Consider the following 18923-nt stretch of genomic DNA (forward strand, 5'->3'; position numbering starts at 1 on the left):
ATTAGTGTCATTGTGATCAGAATTAGCGCAGGCGACTAAGTTTCTGTCCCAAGAAGGTTTAGGGTCCCCGCCACCCGCCCAATAAAGATTTAAGCCCCTGACCCCCCCCTGATCACCCCTACACCCCCTGCCATAACACACACCGTATACAGTATATAGCATTTTGCTATATACCCGTATAAGTGTGATTTGTGGTCAGGTCTAGCGCTTGCGACCCCCCTTTTTCCACTTGAATTACCCGCCACCCCCCCCTAATAAAGATTTGAGCCCCTGATCCCCCCTGATCCCCTCCTGATCACCGCTAGTTAACCCCTACACCCTCTGTCACATCAGCACTAATACAAACGTAATATACTGTGTTTTTGTATTTTTGTATTAGTGTGATTGTGATCAGAATTAGCGCAGGCGACTAAGTTTGTGTCCCAAGCAGGTTTAGGGTCCCCCCCACCCGCCCAATAAAGATTTAATCCCCTGATCCCCCCCTGATCACCCCTACACCCCCTGCCACAACGCACACTGTATACAGTATATAGCATTTTCTATATACCTGTATAAGTGTGACTTGTGACCAGGTTTAGCGCTTGCCACCGTTCCTTTTATCCTTAGGATACCCGCCAGCCCCTTCCAATAAAGATTTAAACCCCTGATCCCCCCCTGATCACATCCCGTTAACCCCTACACCCTCTGTCACATTAGCACTAATACACACATAATATACTGTTTTTACTGTATTTTGTATTGGTGTCATTGTGACTTGAGGTTGTGCTAGCTAGCTAGTTTCTTTCCCAAAGGAGGTTTAGGGTCCCCGCCACCCCCCCCAGATCCCCAGCGCATAGTTTAGAAGTAACCCCTTGATTGCCACACACGCACGCACGCACACACGCACGCACCTACACTTCCATTTCTAGTATAGTGTTTGAACAGATCAATATCTGATCTGATCAGAGCTATACTAGCGCCCCCATAGTTTAGGGTTCCCAAAACGCAGTGTTTGCACGATCAGCACTGATTCCTGCCAGCACCTGCGTTTAACCCTTTCACCCAGGTAAGTGTAGTAATCAACAGATTACTGTCACTTACAAAAAAACACAAGACACAAAACCGCTGTGTTAGCAGAGTCAGGCCTGATCCCTGCTAGCATTAGCAGTTTTTTTGGTAGCGCTTGAAATAGTCTTCGACAACCAGGTGCTTTTATTACCTGTGAGTCGCATCACTGTACGGGTAAATTTAGTTACCAAAATGTCTAAACGTTCGTACAGTGATGAAGCTATTTACAGTATGATGACCATGTCAGGTGAGAGCGATGGGGAAGCCTCACCGGCAGAATCAGGGTCAGTATACGAACCAAATGACAGCAGCGGCTCCCTGACAGATAGCTCCGACGACAGATGGGTCCCTGTTAGACCCAGGCGTACCCGACCCCATTCTGGTGTTGTTGAGATGCAGGAATCGCAGGGTGCTCGTATGGAGCAGAGTGTGGGTACTAGTGCCGCTCATCCTTCTGGCGACCTGGCAAGCGCCAGCGGCCTAGTACACCCTGGACCTAGTACAACCAGCACTGCAGTAAGACCTGGTGACGTGGCGAGTCCCCTAAGTGCAGTTGAAGCTGGTGCGGTGGCTAGCACAAGTAGTGGCCCGCAGCCACCGCGTATTCGAAGACAGGCCCGTAGAGCCCATAGTGCCCTCCCTGATGCGCTGGCATTTCCTAATTGGCAACCCACTGATACTACAGCGCCAGTACTTCCCCCATTCACCGCCCAACCTGGAATCCACGTGGAGACAGCTGGTTTTACGCCCCTGAACTTTTATGAGCTGTTCTTCACGGAAGATCTTTTCAGATCTATTGTGGATCAATCAAATTTATATGCTCAACAATTTATCGCCGCCAACCCAAATTCGCCCCTTGCCAGACAATTCGGCTGGAAACCTTTAACGGTTTCCGAATTTAAGATCTTTCTGGGCCTTTCCCTCCACATGGGCATAACTAAACAGAGTGAATTGCGGCTATATTGGTCCACTAGCCCACTTCACCATATGCGCATGTACTCTGCCTCCATGTCCAGGGCGAGATATGAGCAAATTCTGCGATTTATGCATTTCAGCGACAATGAAATCTGTCGTCCTCGGGGAGACCCTGCATACGATCGGCTCCACAAAATTCGGCCCCTCATAGACCACTTCAATCAGCGGTTTGCAGCCTTGTTTACCCCCGAACAAGTTGTCTGCGTTGACGAGTCCCTGATTAAATTTACTGGCCGCCTTGCTATGAAACAGTACCTCCCCAGCAAGCGTGCCAGATACGGGGTCAAACTGTATAAATTGTGTGACAGGGCCACAGGCTATACAGTTAGTTTCCGGGTCTATGAGGGAAAAGATAGCTGTGTGGAGCCCCCCAACTGCCCAGACTACATAGGGAGCAGCGGTAAGATCGTTTGGGACTTGGTGTCACCCTTATCCGGAAAGGGGTACCATTTGTACGTGGACAACTTTTATACAAGCGTGCCACTATTTAGTCACCTGCTCGAATTACAAATTGGCGCATGTGGCACCGTGCGACATAATCGCCGGGGCTTCCCCCAACGGCTTGTAGATTCCCGTCTTAGTCGGGGGGCGAGAGCCTGCTTGAAAACGGACAAATTGCTTGCGGTGAAGTGGAAGGATACACGGGATGTTTATGTTCTGTCCTCCCTTCACGCAGACACGACAATCCAAATCACTACGGCAACTGGCGTTGTGGAGAAACCCCTCTGTGTCCACGAATATAACCTTAACATGGGAGGGGTGGACCTTAACGACCAGATTTTGGCGCCGTATTTAGTTGCCCGTAAAGCCAGACGCTGGTACAAAAAAGTGTCTGTTTATTTATTCCAATTGGCGATGCTGAACGCCTTTGTCCTATACAAGGCGTCAGGACGAACTGGATCTTTCCGGGAATTCCAGGAAGAGATCATCCTTGCCTACCTGTACCCAGGAGGCATGCCTGCCCAACTTCCCCTTCCAGATGCAGTGAGCCGGCTGCATGAGAGGCATTTTCCTTATGCCCTCCCGAGTACCCCTACCCAAAGATGGCCCCAAAGAAGATGTCGTGTCTGTAGCAGGCGCGGATTTAGGCGTGACACCCGTTATTATTGTCCCAAATGTCCTGACCAACCTGGTCTCTGCATCGGGGAATGTTTTGAGCGCTACCATACACTAGTGGAGTTTTAGTGTAGGGTACAGCACGACACAGTGTAGGGCACACAAACACAGGGTCTCGAAGGATGTTGGATGTCCATCGACATTTTGAGAGACCCAAGCTGGAAGAGAAGATCGCAGAAGATCGCAGTCCCTCCCAAATCAAGACATGAAGAAACAGTTAGAAAGAAAAATAAAAGGATCCAAAAACTGTTGTTGTGTCAGTCATTTTATATGTCCTTCTACTCTTCTTACTGTACATTTAAATGTCCTTTGTTTGTTTTTTCATTCTTTTGTGACCTGTTTCTCCTGCAGGTACTCGTCGGCTACCACGCATTGATTTTATATATTCTGACACAAACAGTGTTTGCGCTCAGCATATATGGATACCTTTGCTGATAGCAGCTGTGGTGATTTTCTGATTTCAGCACTGCAGTTAAAATCCTATTTTGGTATACGTGGATAGCGCCGTGTATACCCATCATTAAATTCAGTGGGTGGCTGTTTGGGCGGTTAATGATGAGAATCCAAAAACTTTTGTTGTTGTCAGTCATTTTATATGTCCTACTCTTCCTAATGTACTTTTTTTTAATGTACTTTGTTTTTTCATTCTTTTGTGACCTGTTTCTCTTGCAGGTACTTGTCGGCTACCACGCATTGATTTTATATATTCTGACACAAACAGTGTTTGCGCTCAGCATATATGGATACCTTTGCTGATAGCAGCTGTGGTGATTTTCTGATTTCAGCACTGCAGTTAAAATCCTATTTTGGTATACGTGGATAGCGCCGTGTATACCCATCATTAAATTCAGTGGGTGGTTGTTTGGGCGGTTAATGATGAGAATCCAAAAACTTTTGTTGTTGTCAGTCATTTTATATGTCCTACTCTTCCTAATGTACTTTTTTTAATGTACTTTGTTTTTTCATTCTTTTGTGACCTGTTTCTCTTGCAGGTCCCTCGTCGGCTACCACGCATTGATTTTATATATTCTGACACAAACAGCGTTTGCGCTCAGCATATATGGATACCTTTGCTGATAGCAGCTGTGGTGATTTTCTGATTTCAGCACTGCAGTTAAAATCCTATTTTGGTATACGTGGATAGTGCCGTGTATACCCATCATTAAATTCAGTGGGTGGTTGTTTGGGCGGTTAATGATGAGTAATACTACGCATTATTCTTGTGCTGATTTCTGATAGGTTCTCTTTTTTTCCGTTCAGCCCACAGGCTGCATGAAAAAAAAAAAAAACCTATATGCCAAACAAGGACTAGCAATGTACTGGTACGTTGCTGGACTTTGAGTGGTTATACCAGGATGATGCCTGCAGATTTAGGCATCATCTTGGTATCGTTTTTTACAGCCAGCGGTCGGCTTACATGTAAAAGCAATCCTAGCAGGTAATTGGCCGCTAGACTGCTTTTACATGCAGTGGGAGGGGCCTCCCCCCCCCCACCGCCGCCTTCCGCAGCCTTCCGTGGTTTTTCTCGGGCTCTCCTGTCCCACCGGTTAACCCGAGAGTGCAGCCGGTGGTTCAGTTATCTAACCATAGAGCTAATTGAAGATTAGAATGGCTCCAATCATCTCTATGGCCTAAGATGCCGGAGGCTACGAGCATTTCATGACTTCTTTTTCGCCAGAAATAAACAGGGCCATTGGGAAATTGGGAAAGTATTTTATCACACCAATTTTGGCGTGGTCAGAAGCATTAAGGTCAGAGGAGAGATCTAGAGTATAAAAGACCCCAATTTTTAAAAAAAAGAGTACCTGTCACTACCGATTGCTATCATAGGGGATATCTAAATTCACTGTGATAGCAATAAAAATGATTTAAAAAAAAAAAAATTAAAGGAAAGGTGTCAAAATAACATAAAAGAGCAAAAAAAAAAAAAAAAAAAAAATCGAGCTCCGCCCCCTTTCCCCCGTGCTTGCGCGCAATGGCACACGCACGCGTTGGTCTAGTGTCATATGTAAACCGCAATTTCAGCATGCATGTGAGGTATCGCCGCGATCGCCAGATCGAGTGCAGTAATTCTTGCAGTAGACCTCCTCTGTAAGTCTAAAGTGGTAACCTGTAGAGACTTTTAAAGGTTTTTAAAAATGTACGTACGTTTTTGCCGCTGCGCAGGTGTGCGCAATTTTTAAAGCATGTCATGTCAGGTGTCTATGAACTCGGCATAAGATCATCTTTTAAATTTTACCAAACAAATTGGAATTATATAGTGTATTTGTGCAATAAATTTAAAAAAAAATGTATTTTTTTCGCAAAAATTGCGTTTGGAAAATCTGTGCGCAAATACCGTGTGACAAAAAAAATTGCAACATCCACCATTTTATTCTATAGGGCCTCTGCTTTAAAGAAATATATAATGTTTGGGGGTTCAAAGTAATTTTCTAGTAAAAAAAAAATATTTTTTCATGTAAACAAAAAGGCACAGAAAAGGCTTGGTTTTCAAGTGGTTAGAAGAGTGGGTGATGTGTGGCTAAGATTGAGCGTAAAATGCCGGGACTGTTCAAACACCCCCCAAATGACCCCTTTTTGAAAAGTAGACACCCAAAGCTATTTGCTGAGAGGCATGGTGAGTCCATGGAATATTTTATATTTTGCTACAAGTGTCGGGAAAATTATTATTTCTTTTTTTTTTGTTGTTTTTTTACAGAAAGTTGTCACTAAATGATATATTGCTCACACATGCCATGTGTATATGTGAAATGACACCCCAAAATACATTCTGCTGCTTATCCTGAGTACAGGGATACCCCATGTGTGAAACTTTTTTGCAGTCTAGCCGAGTACAGGTCCCCGAAAACCAGTCCCCACTTTCAGGCTTTCCAAAGGCGTAAATTGTTGATTTCACTCCTGACTACCTATCACAGTTTCGGAGGCCCTAAAATTCCAAGATAGCACAAAACCCCCCCAAATGACCCCATTTTGGAAAGTAGACACCCCAAGCTGTTTGCTGAGAGGCATGGTGAGTTCATGGAATATTTTATATTTTGCCACAAGTTCCGGGAAATATATATATATATATATATATATATATTTTTTTTTTTTTTTTTACAAAAAGCTGTCAGTAAATGATATATTGCTCACACATGCCATGGGTATATGTGAAATGACACCCCAATATACATTCTGCTGCTTCTCCTGAGTACAGGGATACCCCATGTGTGAGACTTTTTTGCAGTCTAGCCGAGTACAGGACCCCGAAATCCAACCTCCACTTTCAGGCTTTCCAAGGGCGTAAATTGTTGATTTCACTCCTGACTACCTATCACAGTTTCGGAGGCCCTAAAATTCTAAGATAGCACAAAACCCCCCCAAATGACCCCATTTTGGAAAGTAGACACCCCAAGCTGTTTGCTGAGAGGCATGGTGAGTCCATGGAATATTTTATATTTTACCACAAGTTCCGGGAAATATATATATATATATATATTTTTTTTTTTTTTTACACAAAGCTGTCAGTAAATGATATATTGCTCACACATGCCACGGGTATATGTGAAATGACACCCCAAAATACATTCTGCTGCTTCTCCTGAGTACAGGGATACCCCATGTGTGAGACTTTTTTGCAGTCTAGCCGAGTACAGGACCCCGAAATCCAACCTCCACTTTCAGGCTTTCCAAGGGCGTAAATTGTTGATTTCACTCCTGACTACCTATCACAGTTTCGGAGGCCCTAAAATTCTAAGATAGCACAAAACCCCCCCAAATGACCCCATTTTGGAAAGTAGACACCCCAAGCTGTTTGCTGAGAGGCATGGTGAGTCCATGGAATATTTTATATTTTACCACAAGTTCCGGGAAATATATATATATATATATTTTTTTTTTTTTTTTACACAAAGCTGTCAGTAAATGATATATTGCTCACACATGCCACGGGTATATGTGAAATGACACCCCAATATACATTCTGCTGCTTCTCCTGAGTACAGGGATACCCCATGTGTGAGACTTTTTTGCAGTCTAGCCGAGTACAGGACCCCGAAAACCAACCTCCACTTTCAGGCTTTCCAAGGGCGTAAATTGTTGATTTCACTCCTGACTACCTATCACAGTTTCGGAGGCCCTAAAATTCCAAGATAGCACAAAACCCCCCCAAATGACCCCATTTTGGAAAGTAGACACCCTGAGCTATTTGCAGAGAGGCATGTTGAGTGTTTTGCAGATCTCACTTTTTGTCACAAAGTTTTGGAAATTGAAAAAAGAGGAAAAAAAATGCATTTTCCTGTTTTTTCTTCATTTTCCAAAAAAAATGAGAGCTGCAAAATACTCACCATGCCTCTCAGCAAATAGATTGGAGTGTCTACTTTGCAAAATGGGGTCATTTGGGGGGGTTTTGTGCCATCTTGGCCTTTTATGGACTTCAAAAGTGTGATAGGTAGTAAGGAGTGAGATCAACAATTTACGCCCTTAGAAAGCCAGAAGGTGCAGATTGGTTTTCCGGGTCCTGTACGCGGCTAGACTGCAAAAAAGTCTTACACATGGGGTATCCTTGTACTCAGGAGAAGCAGCAGAATGTATTTTGGGGTGTCATTTCACATATACCCATGGCATGTGTGAGCAATATATCATTTACTGACAACTTTGTGTAAAAAAAAAAAAAATATATATATATATATATATATATTTCCCGGAACTTGTGGCAAAATATAAAATATTCCATGGACTCACCATGCCTCTCAGCAAATAGCTTGGGGTGTCTACTTTGCAAAATGGGGTCATTTGGGGGGGTTTTGTGCTATTTTGGAATTTTAGGGCCTCCGAAACTGCGACAGGTAGTGCAGAGGTGACATGAACAATTTACGCCATTAGAAAACCTGAGAGTGTTGATTGGTTTTCGCGGTCCTGTACACAGCTAGGCTCCCAAAAAGTCTCACACATGGGGCATCCCCATACTCAGGAGAAGTGGCAGAATGTATTTTGGGGTGTCATTCCACATATACCCATGGCATGTGTGAGAAATTTATCTTTTAGTGACAACGTTGTATTAAAAAAAAAAATTGTAATTTTCCCGAAACTTGTGGCAAAATATAAAATATTCCATGGACTCACCATGCCTCTCAGCAAACAGCTTGGGGTGTCTACTTTCCAAAATGGGGTCATTTGGGGGGGTTTTGTGGTATCTTGACATTTCAGGGCCTCCAAAACCGTTATAGGTAGTGAGAAAATGCAATGAAAAATGTACGCCCTTTGAAATTCTGATGGTGGTGATTTGTTTTCCGGCTCCCGTACACAGCTACGCTCCCAAAAAGTCTCACATATGTGGTATCCCTGTACTCAGGAGAAGCAGCAGAATATATTTTGGGGTGTAATTACACATATACCCATGGCATGTGTGAGCAATATATCATTTCAATGACAACTTTGTGTAAAAAAAAAAAAAAAAATTATTTTTGTCATTTTTCAAACACCTGTGACAAAAAAATGAAATATTCAATGAGCTCAACATGCCCCTCAGAACATTCCTTAGGATGTCTACTTTCCAAAAAGTGGTAGTTTGGGGGGGTTTTGTACTGCCCCGCCATTTTAGCACTTCATGAAATGAGATAGGCAGTCAGAAATTAAAGCTTCGTAAATTTCAGTATTTACACCATAGTTTGTAGACGCTATAACTTTTGCGCAAACCAATAAAAATACGCTCATTGATTTTTTTTTTGTCAAAGACATGTAGCTAAATATATTTTGGCCAAAAAAAATGACATAAATTGAGTATATTGGATATTTTTTAAAAGACAAAGTTGAAAATGTCATTTTTTTGCAAAATTTTCGCTTTTTTTATTAATATCGCAAAAAATAAAAAGCGCAGAGGTGATCAAATACCACCAAAAGAAAGCTCTGTTTGTGGGAAAAAAAGGACGTAAATTTCGTTTAGGTACTGCATTGCATGACCGCGCAATTATCAGTTAAAGTCACGAAGTGCCAAGTTGAAAAAAGGGGTCTGGACCTTTAGCAGCCAAATCCTCCGGGGCTTAAGTGGTTAATAACAATCACTTTAAATGAATATGAATTTATTGTCGGCAATGATCTAGACAATGGTTGTCCAACCTTTTGGCTTCTCTGGGCCACATTGAGTGTAGAGAAATTTTCTCGGGCCGCATATAAAATATATACACCCCCTGCACTAATTTAACACAACTAGAGGATGATCAAATGAAATGGAATCAGTATACAGAGGTTTACTTCTTCTGAGAGATATTAAAGGAACTCTCTAACCACCATGACCACTTCAGTGATTTGAAGTGGTCATGGTAGTAGCAGTTAAAAACACCGCACATGCTAGCCTCCTGCCCCCCCTCCCCTCCGAGGCAGCCTCTACTTACCATTGGTTGGAAGCTGCTGTGGCCGTGCCCCGGACCCAACTTCCTTCCTCCCCAGCAAAAAAAAAATGTCAGGGGGCAGTGGGCCGTATTGCCTGTGGCCCTCGGGCCGCAGGTTGGACATGCCTGATCTAGACCTTTAGTGCAAGAAAAGCTCAAGAAAATTAAATCCTTTTAAATTCCATGTATGTCAGCAAACTGTTTGCGGACTTTCTTATGCATCATCTTTAGAAGAGGCTTCCTTCTGGGATGACAGCCATGCAGACCAATTTGATGCAGTGTGCGGCGTATGGTCTGAGCACTGACAGGCTGACCCCTCACCCCTTCCACCTCTGCAGCAATGCTGGCAGCACTCATACATCCATTTCCCAAAGACAACCTCTGGATATGACGCTGAGCACGTGCACACAACTTCTTTGGTCGACCATGGTGAGGCCTGTTCTGAGTGGAACCTGTCCTGTAAACCGCTGTATGATCTTGGTCACCGTGCTGCAGCTCAGTTTCAGGGTCTTGGCAATCTTCTTATAGCCTAGGCCATCTTTATGTAGCGCAACAATTCTTTTTTTCAGATCCTCAGAGTTCTTTGCCATGAGGGGCCATGTTGAGTGAGAGCGATAACGGCAAATGTAACACACCTGCTCCCCATTCCCACCTGAGACCTTGTAACACTAACGAGTCACATGACACCGGGGAGGGAAAATGGCTAATTGGGCCTAATTTGGACATTGTCACTTAGGGGTGTACTCACTTTTGTTGCCAGCGGTTTAGACATTAATGGCTGTGTGTTGAGTTATTTTGAGGGGACAGTAAATTTACACTGTTATACAAGCTGTACACTCACTACTTTACATTGTAGCAAAGTCTCATTTCTTCAGTGTTGTCACATGAAAAGATAGAATACAATATTTACAAAATACACACTTTACCATGTTATGCTAATATGGCCATATTTTGTATTTAGTGTTTTGTTTGGAATCTTTTGAATTTTTCAAAAAAAATTTTTTCATCTTTCTTCTATTTCTTTGTTTTTCTTGCTGGAAAATCCTTCTTTTTTTTTTCAATAAAAAAAAAAAAAAAAAAATTTTAAATAAAAAAAAAAATATTTACAAAAATGTGAGGAGTGTACTTACTTTTGTGAGATACTGTGCACATATATATGGTTTTTCTGTTTGATAGCCCTATTCCCAAATAACATTGGCTTAAAGGGTAACTCCACTTTTGTTCAGAAAAATAACCCTCCCCCCCCCCTCTGGTTGATCGATGTATATTGCAGTGATTGTAATAAACTTTCTTGCAGATTCCTACCTTTTTGTTATTCTGAAGAAACCACTGTTTCTGTGTCCATGTGGAAAGTGAATCTAATGGGAGTGGTTTCATATTTATCAATCAGCTGCTGGACCTTCAGGGCTCTAATGAGGAAATCTGCTGGGTCTGCATCCCTTTAGACATAATTTCCTATGGGATTATCTCACCAAAATTGACATTTTTGTTGCAGAGGATGCCCAAAATCTGACTTGTATCTTAGTGCAGACTTCTGGGAAAATCAATGTGCCAATCACACAAGCAGGAAATTACATTTCTCTATCGCTCATTGACAGACGTAGTCCTCGGTGATACAGCACCTTCGGGTTATGTTGCCTCCACAGGAGTAGGACTAGACAGGAAATAAAATGCTCTGGCCACACCCTAGGGGCAGTCCCAGAGGGTATATCCTCTCTCTCTCTGCCTCAGCAAATCAGTTTTTTTCTGTCTAGTCAGGAGTAAGGACCTAGATACCTTGCTGGGATCTTCGGTCCTGGCAGGATTTTTTTTTTAGAAAAGATTTTTTAGACCGCTTTTTTTCTCCAGTGTTCCTGTGAGATCTTCAAGCAAGAAAGCTGAACTGGGCGACGGGCGGGATGTTGAGATCCAGTGGTCACCCCAGTTCAGCCTACGAGCGCGTGCAGGCCATAGCTCCGCGCTGGGTCGGCCGCGACATAGTCCCACTGGACGGGGACTGACCCTGCGAGTTAAACGTCTCGCTGAAACGCCAAAGACCATGAGTCACGGCGCCCGTATTGGTCGACAGCCCTCCTACCTCGGTGGAGAGGGGTACTGTCAGGAGTTGGCGCCCGCCTGGTTCCGGTATGGTGAGTAGTATGTTCCCCCTTTCCCCCTGACGGGTCTTGTGGTGAACGCGGGCCCCTCTCTGTAATGGTAAGGATGGGTTCCCCTCTATCCTATAACATGTCACAGATCCCCCTAATTGAGTGTGATTTTTGTGTACAAGAAGCCAGGAGGCTTGGTTTGGGAGCTGACAATCTAATTGTAAAGATGTGTAAATGATTGTAGTCAGTGGCAGTACTAGAACTTTACTGTGATAGTATAAGGTATCCTACCTGTCAGTAGCCACAGGGCGATGTCTATACATGTATACTGCATTCCAGATCATTCCTCCAGCTAAGCAGCGGACCGCATACGGCCCGCTAGGGTCCGGTACCTCCGACCACGCTGACCACCATGAGGGTGAAGGGTTGTGAGGCCGAGATCCTTCTGCAGACATGCCGCTATTCTGTGCAGGCCGCCGCCATTGTCTGGTAGATCGCACGAGGCCGCCATTTTGGTGTAGCCTCGTGTCTCCAGCATGGGGGCGGCCATGTTTGAGGTGACTCAAACACCTCATGGAGCCAGGGGGAGGAGCCGGCAGGCGTGTTAAGGGGCGGAGCCGCCTCTTTTACCCAGGAAATAGGGCCAAAGACTTCCTGTCTGTAACAAGACAAGCACTGAGCAAGCTGATGAAAACTTCTGTGCATCAGGGATGAGCCTTGGGGTCTGTCTCTCTCTCTGTGGGGTCCAAAAAGGCAGGTAACACTGAGGGGCGCTGTTGCGACTGGGGGACACAAAAAAAAAAAAAAAAAAAGTTTTTTTTTTTTTACTTTGTCATTTTTTGTCGCTGGCAAGTGTCTTGTATAATCATTGACCCTGCCGCATAGGTATCCCCAGCTGATCCCCTCAAGGTGGCCGCAAGACCCTCCAGTACCCCACTTGTTTTTAATGCATTATCGGCAATTTTGGAGTCTTTGGTATCCCGGGGGGAGGTGGCCTGTCAGGGACGGGGGTCAAGTAGCGACCCCCGCCTACCCCTATTGTTTATCAGATACTTCAGATACGGATTCGGAACTGGTCAATGCAGCTGCAGGTCCCTCTTATGGGGCTGTTGTCTCAGGTAATGTCTCCTCAGCAGTGAGGAGAACGTTTCTGCCTCCGCCATAGCACAAGAGTGGTGGATGCACTAGTTGTGTCCGTCCGGGAAACCTTTAGTCTTGAGGTTACACCGGCAGAGGTAGCTGATACTGCGATTCCTTTTTGGTACTTGTTAGCCTACCAAAAGGGCGAAGGATTTTCCTTTACCCAAATGGGGTCGTTTTGAAACGAATCCCTGTTATTTCCAAACGCATGGCTAGGTGCTATCCGTTTGAGGAATTCCTCTTTATAGGATAGACGGTACCACCTGCTGTCTTGCCACAGACTGTTAGGATAAAAAAGACCTCGTAACTAACGAGGACCTTCCTTTTCTGCTCATATAGAGTTGTTTGTTCCGCGAGGGCGGGCGATAAGGCGAAACCCTCCAAAGCCCCTTTAGAGGGGTTTCAAAGGGCGCTGGTCGGGTAAACAAAGAGTCCGGCTCAGCCAAGCCTGAAGAATATAGCCTGATGCGCCCCTACCCATCTCTGGGGTGGGGGGGATGTCTTCACCGGTTTCTGGAGGACACAGGATCGAGTTTCGATCACTTCCACCGGTGCGATTCTGCCCTTCTAACATTGAACGGTTTCAGGGGTTCTATTCGAACCTATTCACAATGCCCAGGAAAGAGGGCAAGGTGCGTCCAAATCTGGACTTGGGAAGAAATGGAGTCCATCCGTACAGTGGTGGCCTCCCTGCATAAAAGAGATTTCCTGGCGTCCATAGACATATAGGATGCCTATCTTTATATCCCCATCATCGCAGGACATCAGCGTTTTTTTTCACTTTCCCAAAGATCATCCCTGGTTCCCACCAGGAGACTGAACTATCTGGGCCTAAGGTTGGATACATCCTGGGCAAGAGAGTTTCTCCTTGCTGGGAAACTCCAGAAGGTTCAGTCAACGATTCGGATGTTGCTGTCCGTCAATTGGCTGGGACTGATGGTGGCCTTCTTAGAGGCAGTACCGTATACCCAGTCTCATACCCGAATTCTCCTGAAGGAGATTCTTTTTTAATGGAATCAGAATTCCGATTCCCTGGACAATCGGATCCGGTTGAGCGAGCGGACCAGGAAGTCTCCGATGCTCAACCAGGGGAAGTCATTTCTTCCGATAGTATCCAGATTACCAATAAGGGTATCGGAACTGAGAGCGATCAGATTTTGTCTGATTTACTGGATCGAGCAGCTCTAGAGCAGCCCGATTCGGATCCAATCGCATATGGCCTCTTCATCCAGAGGTTTTTCACTAGCTGTCCCTTCATTGGGACATCCCGGATGTGGATCTGTTGGCACCTTGGCCTAACAGGAAGGTGCGGAGGTTTGTAGCTCGCGCCACGATCAGCTACGGCATGCCTTCCATCCTCTCAAGTTGCTGCGGGAACTTCTTCGCAGGATAGAGGTGGAGGGAATTCCAGTTATTCTGGAAATTCTGGATGGACCTCGTCAAGCCTGGTACGCCGACTTGGCGAGGCTAGTCGCGGACGCTCCTTGGAGACTTCCTCTCAGGGAGGATTTGCGGTCTCAGGGACCGATCTTCCATCTTGCTTTACAGTCGCTGGCTTAATGGCCTGGCCATTGAGACCCAGGTACTGAAGGACAAGGGAGTGTCAGCTTCAGTTATTCCTACCTCCAGTTAAAGCAAGGAAAGCGACTTCCAGCACATGAAAGTCTTATATTGCATGGTGTGAATCTATTGGATTTCCCCCACAGACCTATTCGGTGACCCGAATTTTGGTCTGTCTGCAGCAAGGGGTTGAGCAGAAACTATCCTTGAGCACGATCAAGGGTCAGGTTTTCGGCGTTAGCAATCTTCTTTCAAGAAACCTTTGGCTAATCATTCCTTGGTGCGGAATTTCATCCCGGGGGTGCGACATCTGGCTCCGCCAGTGCGCGCACCCTTACCGCCTGGTATCTTAATTTAGTGTGGTCGGTTCTTCAGAAACTTCTCTTTGAAGATATTAGGGAGATTCCCTTGCTTACATTCCCAGAAGGCGGCCTTCTTGGTGGCCATTACTTCTCTACGCAGGGTGTCAGAACTGGCCGCATTATCCTGTCGTTCCCCAGATCTGGTGGTTCATAGGGATAAGGTGGTTCTTCTTCTGAATCCATCCTTCCTTCCTAAAGTGGTTTTCGTAAGACGGACTCACTTTTTGTGATCACGGATAGCCCTTGAAGGGGGTTGCCTGTGTCTGCCGCGACCATATCTACATGGATCAGTCAGACGGTGGTACAGGCTTATTCTATTAAGGGTCGGAATCCTCCGTTCCCTGTTAGGGCGCACTTCACTCGAGCGCTCAGTACTTCCTGGGCCTTTCGCCATCAGACGTCAGTGGTCCAGGTATGTAAAGCGGCCACCTGGTCGTCGGTACATACCTTTACAAAATTTTATAAAATTGATGTGATGGCATCGGCGGATGCCTCATTTGGCCGCAAGGTTTTGCAGGCCGCAATTTGAGGAGACCGGTGGTCTACCTCGAGGGTTTTTTTCTGTTTGAAAATTTTTTTGTTGAGTCTCATCATTAAGGATGAGCATTGTAAACTTCTAGTTGGCACCGGTTGGGCCTTCTAGATTTGGATTTGATTTCCATTTTCCCACCCCTCATTTGTGATACTGCTCTGGGACTTCCCGAAGGTGCTGTATCACCGAGGACTACGTCTGTCAATGAGCGATGGAGAAAAATGGATTTTTGTAAAATCTTACCGTAAAATCCTTTTCTCTTAGCTCATTGACAGACGTAGTACCCGCCCCTCTGTTTTTTTGAGTTGGGTTGGGTTAAATTCTCTAAAGACTGCTTTTATGACATGACTGATTTGCTGAGGCAGAGAGAGAGAGGATATACCCTCGGGGACTGCCCCTAGGGTGTGGCCAGAGCATTTTATTTCCTGTCTAGTCCTATTCCTGTGGAGGCAACATAACCCGAAGGTGCTGTATCACCGAGGACTACGTCTGTCAATGAGCTAAGAGAAAAGGATTTTACGGTAAGATTTTACAAAAATCCATTTTTTTGTGGCAGAGGATGCCCAAAATCTGACTTGTATCTTAGTGCAGGCTTCTGGGAAAATCAATGTGCCAATCACACAAGCAGGAAATTACATTTTTGTTGCAGAGGATGCCCAAAATCTGACTTGTATCTTAGTGCAGGCTTCTGGGAAAATCAGTGTGCCAATCACACAAGCAGGAAATTACATTTTTGTGGCAGAGGATGCCCAAAATCTGACTTGTACCTTAGTGCAGGCTTCTGGGAAAATCAATGTGCCAATTACACAAGCAGGAAATGACAATTTTTGTTGCAGGGGATGCCCAAAATCTGACTTTTATCTTAGTGCAGACTTCTGGGAAAATCAATGAGCCAATCACACAAGTAGGAAATAACATTTCTAGGGGGCGCTCTGTATACCATCTGTGTACACAGAACACCTCCAGGCGGCCATATTGCATTTTACAGAAAATTACAGAGCTGAAAAGGAAATGTAATTTTTAAAAATATTTTACAAGAGCAATTACAATATGACTTAAGTCGTATGTTATTATTATTTTTTTCCCCCCACGAAAGTGGAGTTACCCTTTAATGTACTTGTTGCTACTCACAATAAAAATTCCTGAATCGATTTCCAAACTCTCAATTCTTTTGGATACCAGGCGCTCCTCCTTTCTTCTCAGTCTTACATGTGGAAATTACCTTAAGGCCGTACCAAAAAGGCAGCAGCCCAAGACCCAAGAAAGGTCTACGATCACTCTCCACCATCGGGCACATTGGCATGCGGCTGGCCATAGAGGTTACTAGAGACCCGATTGTCTCTGATCGCCTCTATAATCTTGGAAGACCAAAGTGATGTCATAATGACACTTCCGGTCTGCGGTGGGGAAGTAAACATTAGAACATTATAAAAAAAAAAAAAAAAAAAAAAAACTTTTTTTTTTTTTTGGAATTTTGCTTTTAAAGGTAGAGGAGAGGTTTGGGGTCTTATTGACCCCCAGATCGCTCTATAAGGAGGAGCTGTCATCCCTTATTTCTATTACAGGGGATGTTTACATATATGCGGCCCTGTGTAAAGTACAGTAGCCGGCAGTTACTGGAAAGCTCCCGATGCATACTAGCGATCGGGAGCTTTCCAATCATGTGACAGCCAATCACAGCAGTCACGTGACATGAATATTTGCCTCCTGACTTTTAGAACCCTTAAAGGGCCCAGAGGCGGTCGGCGGGAAGGGGTTAATTTACCAGAGCTCTCCACTCTCTCCATAAAGCAATTACCAGTACTTCCAGTTGGTGCTCAAAAGAAATAAGAACCCTCATTGAGCAGTATTTAAAACACCATATACCTTTATTTAACCACTTTTGGACCGGAAGGATTTGCCCCCTTAATGACCAGGCCATATTTTGCGATTTGGCACTGCGTTCATCTAACGGACAATCGTGCGACGCTGTACCTCAATTAAATCGATGTCTTTTTTTTTTTCCACAAACAGAGCTTTCTTTTGGTGGTATTTGATCTCCTGTGCGATTTTTATTTTTTGCGCTATAAACAAAAAAAGAGCAACAATTTAAAAAATATATATATATTTTTCACATTCTGCTATGACATTCCCAAAAAAAAAATGTAAAAATCTATTTTTTAACATTTTAGGCCATTTTGTTTTTCTGCTACATATTTTTGGTAAAAAAAAATCGAAATAAGCGTATTTTGATTGGTTTGCGCAAAAGTGCTTGCGTCTGCAAACTACAGGAAAGATTTATCTCATTTTCGTGTTTTTTTTTTTTTCTAGTAATGGCGGCGATCTGCGATTTTTTTTTTTTTTTTTTTTTTTTTTCATTACTGCGAGATTGCGGGTGACCCCTGACTGACATTTTGACACTTTTGGGGGGGACCAGTGACATTACTACAGTAATCAGTGCTAAAAATATGCACTGTCACTGTACTAATGATACTGGCAGGGAAGGGGTTAACACTGTGTGATCAAGGGGTTAAATGTGTACCTAGGGGCGTGTTTCTAACTGTATGGGGGTTGGGCTTGTGAAATGACCATAGAGACCTGTGTTCCTATATAGAAGGATCACAGGCGCTTTGTGATCATTCCAGGGAGAAGAACGGCCAGATGTGTTTTTTCAACAGCTGACCGTCCTTCTCTCTCAGCGGGGAACGATCGTGGGTGTCAGGTGGCAATCAGAGCCGCCTGCCCCGTGCATCATGGTTCCTTGCTGACAATTGGGGACGGGAGCGTGCCGCCGGTGGGGGGCGCTCGCCCCCTATAGGCAGGTGCGCGCCCGACGTATACCTACGTCAGTTTGGCAGGAGGGCGGTCGGTCGGGAAGCGGTTAAAACAGAAATCCAGAGGAAATTTACTCACATAATCCAGTGCACTGGAACAATTGCCTTTTTAAAATGCTATTGCCCCTTCAGGAACGTTGCCAGCATGGTTTTCACCTACAAGTAAGCTTCTTTCCTGCTGTATGTGCTGACTTCACCAAGCTCAGCCCCATTACGCTTCACCATGCCCACCATGGCTTCCTCTTGGGGAAACGGAAGCGGTGACGTCTGCCTACAATATATAAGCTGACAGGAATGACATGTGGGAGCTCATGCCAGTGATGGCTGCAATCCGTTTTTTTGTTAGTAACTTGCACTGTTATTTGGTAGCTTGTAGACAATATGATTACACTTTTTTTAATGTAATATTTTAAACTGTCCTACAGGTCTGTGCAAGTACTAGGCTGATCACCATTATGGAAAACCTTTATGAGCGCAAATTGTTAGCACGTTTCGTCATTGACGAGGCTCACTGTGTCAGTCAGGTAATTTTTTATCTTGTCCTGTGTTGACCTCTAGAGCTCTTTATGAGTTTCTATATTTTTTTAATTATTTTTATTTCCTCCCTTTTTTCTTTTTTCTTTTTTTTTTCAGTGGGGTCACGATTTCCGCCCAGACTACAAGCGGCTCAACGTGTTGCGTCAAAAGTTCCCTTCTGCACCAATGATGGCGCTCACAGCAACTGCAAATCCCCGTGTCCAGAAGGACATTCTAAATCAACTGAAGATGACAAAACCTCAGATGTAAGTCTGGTAGAAGTGAAGATAGACTTTTAATAGGCAGAATTTTATGCTACATAATATAGTCAAACTTTAGGCTAGAAGGCAGGCAGACAGAGTTGTAAGAAAAAAAGCTTAAGGCCCCTTTCACACACTCCGTCCGTT

The 18923-nt window shown here is 44.5% G+C and overlaps 1 protein-coding gene across 1 annotated transcript in view; it reads left to right on the forward strand.

Annotated features, from left to right (window-relative positions):
- BLM (BLM RecQ like helicase) overlaps window positions 1–18923 on the forward strand; it is a gene marked incomplete at its 5' end in the record, with an annotated part of 97740 nt that overhangs the window by 37633 nt on the left and 41184 nt on the right. Inside the window, 2 exons of the mRNA XM_082253460.1 lie at window positions 18426–18524; window positions 18634–18782. Of these exons, the coding sequence (XP_082109586.1) occupies window positions 18426–18524; window positions 18634–18782 (248 nt within the window). The remainder of the gene's footprint in view (window positions 1–18425; window positions 18525–18633; window positions 18783–18923) is intronic.

Source organism: Pelophylax lessonae, assembly GCF_965119305.1.
Source record: "Pelophylax lessonae genome assembly, chromosome: 4".
Taxonomy (NCBI): domain Eukaryota; kingdom Metazoa; phylum Chordata; class Amphibia; order Anura; family Ranidae; genus Pelophylax; species Pelophylax lessonae.